Genomic DNA, 6,340 nt, shown 5'->3' on the forward strand with positions numbered 1-6,340 from the left:
CCATCCGTCCATCCACCCATTGCCTCCTTCAGGAAACATGTACCCTATACCTGGCCGTGTGCTTGGCTCTGGAGAGTCAACAATTGACACGCCATAATCCCTGCCTTCCCAGAGTCAACATCTCAGGTCTCAGGACTCAAGCAAACAGCAGGGGTGCCAAGTATCTCCCCAGCACCTCGTGTACAGAAGCAGGGCCAGCCATACAGAAACCCCATGGGCCCCCCACAGTCAGTGCGCTGCTTAAAAGCACAGGCTTGGACCCAGACCACGTGGGTTCACATTTCTGTCTACCAACTCCTACCCACGCAACTTAAGGTGAGTTAGTTCGCCTGTCTGGGGCCCTGTAGTTTCTTCCTATATAAAATGAGGATGCTATGAGGAGTGCCTGTGACAGAGCTGTGATGAAGTCTGCAGCAATGACAGAAATGTTAGAATTCACATTTTTTCCCTTACTGTGTTAACTTTCCTCTACACTCCTCGTTCCAACCATTTCTCTCTCTGCTTCCGTTTTCTCACCTTAAAATCTTCCAGTTCTAACTCTCTTTTCAAATTTGCATAAATCACTCAGCTTCGCCAGTCCTTGGAGAGGCATGGTAGCATATAGTCATGAACACAAGCTCTGGAGCCAGACCATTTGACTTTGATCCCTGTTTTGACACTTACCAGCTGACTGACAGGAACAAGCTATCTAACCTCTCGAAATCTTTGTTGGTAACAAAGGAGGTTTAACAATAAGGATATCACAGAGTTATTAGAAGGATGAAATGAATGTAAATAGATGTAAAGTACTTTTTAAATGCCTGGCATGTCATAAATATATATAACTGTAAGCTCTTAATATAAGTTCCACCGTTTTCCCATGGACAGTAGGGGAAATTCATACATGGAGTTTGGAAAGGCAATGACACCGCTTAATCCTCCCTCCTTAGTCCCCCAGAAATTCATGTGTCATCAGCAGCAACAACAGTAGTGATAGTATAAGCTTCTGGCCACCTCTGTAAATCTCTGGAGTTTGACCAGGTTATGTGGTGCTCCTTGCCTCGCGTCCAGCCCGGCCTGCCCCTGCTCCACCTCCCAGCTTCAGAACTGAGCGAACAGCCCTGCACTTGACTTTCCTGCGCCTGCCACAGCCTTGGTCTCTCAGAGACTTTCCCAGCAGTTTGTCACATCTCTGGTCTCCCCTTTGTTTCATGAAACCCTGACCTTTTCTTTCCCCTGTGTGGTGACAAACCATATCTCCCACTTCAGAGTGCTCATAAATGCCTCAATCTTAACCCAGTTAGTTTCACTTCAGCACACTCGTATTTCGCAAGAAGAATAGAATTGGCTTTCTGTTAAAGGAAGTCTGCCCCTTAGAGAGAGAGGGAGGAGTGCAGAGTGGTGGCAAACTCTGTGTGTCCCACCAGGAGGTCAATTCATCAGAGAAGAAGCCAGAAGTATATGGTGTATGTTATTACAGCATAAATATATGGCTGGTCACAAGTATCCCCATGTGAGGAATTAGAGGGTAGTTTAGAGATCCATCCCTTAAAGAGCAGTCTGAGCTGCAAGGGGAGATAACTAGGCTTATAGGAGAGTCAAAGTTCACACCTGCTGATCACCATGTTGATAGCATATTTCACCGGGAGCTCCAGCTGAAAGGTGGTCTTGCTGGTTGTAGGCTTATTATTCTCACTGGAGAGAGAGAAAGAGGGAGGGGAGCCTCATTGGGAAGGAGTTCAGGAGAGACATCTCTGGCTGGAGCATGAGATGAAAGAGTGAGGGATACACCTGGCCTCACCTGCTTGCATTGGCCCTCAGAAGCAACTTGTTGCCCAGGGTGGCCTTGTAGGAGACATCAAATGTGACTATGAAGGTGCCCTGAGAGAAGAAGAAAGAAGGAATGGGGATAAGGAAGGTCATGGAGACGTGAGGCAAAGAAATGAGTCAGGATGGGGGAAGAGAGTGCTGAGGATCTGGGGGGAGGCACTCACCAGTGCCCTCTTGGAAGATGGGGTGGTTAATGCTACAGCTGCTGCTCTTCAGGTCCTCATTCCCAGTGAGTGCTCCCTCACATGCCAAGCGCAGCAGGCGCTGATGGGGTTGCTTCCAGGGGAGGAAATCGAATGCATAATGTTAGCCACGTGCATTTGTGGGCTTGATATAGAGCAGTGGTGGTATTGTGGAGCAGTGGGCGAAAGGACAGACTTTTCAGTAAATAATCCTAGGAAAATTGGCCCATACAAAAAAAAATGAAGCAAACAGAAAAACAAAAACAAACAAACAAACAAATTGAATCCCTACCTGACTCTGTACATTACAATAAGTTCCAACTGGAGTAAAGATTTCATGGGAAAAGCAAAATTATTAAGCTTTTAAAAGGTAATAAAGGGGGTGCCTGGGTGGCACAGCGGTTAAGCGTATGCCTTCGGCTCAGGGCGTGATCCCGGCGTTATGGGATCGAGCCCCACATCAGGCTCTTCTGCTATGAGCCTTTCTTCCTCTCCCACTCCCCCTGCTTGTGTTCCCTCTCTCGCTGGCTGTCTCTATCTCTGTTGAATAAATAAATAAATAAAAATCTTAAAAAAAAAGGTAACAAAGAAGAATAGCTTCATAACCTTGGAGTAGGGAAGTATTTCTTAAGATCAGCATATAAAAACACAAAACATAAAGGAAAAGTTTTGGTAAAAATCAACCACAATCAAATTAACACAATTGGTTTATTAAAAGACACTCTAAAGAGACTGAAAAGACAAGCAATAGGACTGGAAAATATATCTGAACACATGTAACTGGAAAAGTACTGGTAACCAGAATATTAAAGAACTCTTACAATTAAGAGAAGTATGTGGGTGGGAGGATGGGAAAATTGGGTGATGGGTCTTAAGGAGGGCAGTTTATGTGATATAGGTGTTATATGCAACTGATGAATCTCTAAATTCTACCCCTGAAACTAATACTACAATATATGTTAGCTACATTGAATTTAAATAAAAAATTGAAAGAAAATAAAAGTATGGGCAACTCAATAAAAAATAAGAAAAAAGTTTGCAAGGCACTTCCTAGAAGAAGAAATCAAAATGGCCAGGAAATAGATGAAGGGTTGCTCAACTTTATTAAAGAAATGCAAATTAAACTGTAGGGAAATAGGGGAGCTTGGGTGGCTCAGTCATTAAGTGTCTGCCTTTGGCAGGTCATGATCCCAGGGTCCTGGGATCAAGTCTGGCATTAGGCTCCCTGCTCAGCAGGAAGCCTGTTTCTCCCTCTCCCACTGCCCCCTTCTTGTGTTCCCTCTCTCGCTGTCTCTCTCTCTCTCTGTCAAATAAATAAATAAAATCTTCAAAAAAAAACTGTAAGGAAATATCACCAGTTGGACAAAAATTTAAAAGTCTGACAATGCCAAGTGTTGCAGTGGTTAGAAAGTCACAAGAACTCTAATAAAATCTGCTGATGGAAGTGCAAGTAGGAGCAAATGATTTGTCTCTACTTATACTTGAAGCTATGAAACCCAAGATCCAGCAATTCCATATGTGGCAAATACCTTCCAAATATTATGCATGGGTCACCAATATACATGCTCAAGAATAGTCATGGCCTAAATCAAGGAACAATTCAAATGATCACAAATTGTAGTAGGTACAAATGTCCAGTCACACCATTGTTGTTTAACATAGTACTGGAGTTCTAGCCTCAGTAATCAAACAACAAAAAGAAATAAAAGGCATCCAAATCGTAAGAAAGAAGTCAAGCTTTCACTATTCACAGAGGACAAGATATGATATGTAAAAACCCCAAAGACTCCACAAAAGAAATTGTTGGAACTGATACACGAACTCAGCAAAGTCACAGGGTATAAAATCAATGTACATAAATCTGTTACATTTCTTTTTTTATTGTTTTTTGTTTTTTTTTATTAAAATTCAATTAGCCAAGGTATAGTACATCATTAGTTTTTTATATAATGTTCAATGATTCATTAGTTGAGTATATCACCAAGTGCTCATCATATCACATGCCCTCTTTAATGCCCATCACCCACTTACCCCATCGCCCGCCCCACCTCTGTTGCATTTCTATACACCAATAATGAAGCAGCAGAGTGAGAAATCAAGAAATTGATCCCATTTACAATTGCACCAAAAACCAAAAAATACCTACGAATAACCTAACCACAGAGGTAAGAGATCTATATTCTGCAAAAATTGAACACAAATGGAAAAATAATTGAGAGGATGCAAAGAAATGGAAAAAAATTTCATTCTCATGGATTGGAATAAAAACATTCTTAGAATGTCCATACTACCCAAAGCAATCTGCACATTTAATGCAATCCCTACCAAAATACCATGAGCATTCTTCACAGAACTAGAACAAACCTAAAATTTGTATGGAACCAGGAAAGACCCCAAATACCCAAAGCATTCTTGAAAAAGAAGAGCAAAGCTGGAGGCATCACAATCCAGACTTCAAGTTGTATTACAAAGCTATAGTCATCAAGACAGTATGATATTGGCACAAAAGAATAGAAAGCCCAGAAATGGACCCACAACTATATGGTCAACTAATCTTTGACAAAACAGGAAAGAATATCCAAAGAAAAAAGACAGTCTCTTCAACAAATGGTGTTGGGAAAATTGGACAGCCACATGCAGAAGAATGAAACTACACCACTTTCATACAACATACAAAAAAATAAATTCAAACAGGAAACCATCAAAATCCTAGAGAAGAACACAGGCAGAAACCTATCTGACCCCAGCTTCTTACTAGACACATCTCTGGGGGCAAGGGAAACAAAACCAAAGTGAACTTCTGGGACTTAATCAAGATGAAATGTTTCTGCACAATGAAGGAAACAATCGAAAAGACAAAAAGGCACCCAATAGAATGGGAGAGGATATTTGCAAATGGCATATCTTATAAAGTGTTAGTAACCAAAATCTATGAAGAACTTACCAAACTCAAGGACCAAAAAATAAATAATCCCATTAAGAAGTGGGCAGAAGACATGAACAGGCATTTTTCCAAAGAACACATAATGATGGCTACCAGACACATGAAAAGATCCTCAACATCACTCAACATCAGGGAAATACATATCAAAACTACATTGAGATATCACCTCACACCTGTCAGAATGGCTAACATTAACAACACAAGAAACAACAGGTGTTGGCGATGATGCAGAGAAAGGGGAACCCTCTTACACTGTTGGTAGGAATGCAAACTGGTGCAGCCACTCTGGAGAACAGTATGGAGCTTCCTTGGAAAGTTAAAAATAGAACTACCCTACGACTCAGCAATTGCACTACTAGGTATTTACCCAAAGGACACAAAAAAGTGTTTAAAAGAGGCACATGCTACCCCAATGTTTACAGCAGCATTAAATATGAAAACCTAACTATGGAAAGAGCCCCAATGCCCACTGAGTAATGAATGGATAAAGAAGAGGTGGTATACATATACAAGGGAATACTACTCCGCCATCAAAAAGAATGAAATCTTGCCATTTGCAATGACATGGATGGAACTAGAGGGTATTATGCTAAGTGAAATAAGTCAGAGAAAGACAAATACCATATGATTTCACTCATACGTGGAATGAAGAAACAAAACAGACAAACATAGGGGAAGAGAAAAAAAGAGAGGGAGGCAAAACAAAAGAGACTCAACTGTAGAGAACACACTGAGGGTTCCTGCAGGGGGGTGGGCAGAGAATGGGCTCAATGGGTGATGGATATTAGGGAGGCACTTGTTGTGATGAACACTGGGTGTTATATGTAAGGGATGAATCACTTCCTGAAACCAATATTACACTATATGTTAACTACGTAGAAATTAAATAAAACTTTTATTAAAAAACTTTAGAATGGGTAAATTGTGGTATGATCATACAAAAGGATTCTATATACAATAAAAACGTTCTCCAGCCACAAGCAACAACATGGATGAATTTCACAAACATATGTTGAAGAAATGAATAAACATAATAAACATACAAAAGAATATATAACATGTTCCATAAATTTCAAATAGTGACAAAACGAGAATTTTTTTCTAAGGGTGTGCTCATGGGTAGTAAAACCATAAAATACACAAGGAATTGATTATCACGAAGTCAGAATAGTGGTTACCTTGGGGAGAGAGTGACATTTTGATGAGGAAAGGAACATGGAGAGAGGACTTCTAGGGGTGCTAGCAGTGTATTAATCCTTGAGCTGGATGCTATTTGCTTAATATTATTCATTAAACTATACATCCGCTTTACACACCTGTCTCTCTCAGTGTCTCTGTCTCTCTCTCTTCTTCAGAATTGTCTGTATCTGTGTTTCTATTTCATCATAGAATAATTGAAAGAAAA

General features: G+C 40.7%; 1 protein-coding gene across 1 annotated transcript in view; it reads right to left on the reverse strand.

Annotated features, from left to right (window-relative positions):
* The window catches only part of LOC100475345 (integrin alpha-D), a 22,212-nt gene that overhangs the window by 2,549 nt on the left and 13,323 nt on the right, over positions 1-6,340 (reverse strand). The window contains exons 16-20 of the mRNA XM_034669548.1: positions 4,138-4,144; positions 1,979-2,085; positions 1,781-1,867; positions 1,591-1,674; positions 694-703 (exon numbers count right to left, since the gene is read on the reverse strand). Of these exons, the coding sequence (XP_034525439.1) occupies positions 694-703; positions 1,591-1,674; positions 1,781-1,867; positions 1,979-2,085; positions 4,138-4,144 (295 nt within the window). The remainder of the gene's footprint in view (positions 1-693; positions 704-1,590; positions 1,675-1,780; positions 1,868-1,978; positions 2,086-4,137; positions 4,145-6,340) is intronic.

Source organism: Ailuropoda melanoleuca, chromosome 10, assembly GCF_002007445.2.
Source record: "Ailuropoda melanoleuca isolate Jingjing chromosome 10, ASM200744v2, whole genome shotgun sequence".
NCBI classification, from domain to species: Eukaryota; Metazoa; Chordata; class Mammalia; order Carnivora; family Ursidae; genus Ailuropoda; species Ailuropoda melanoleuca.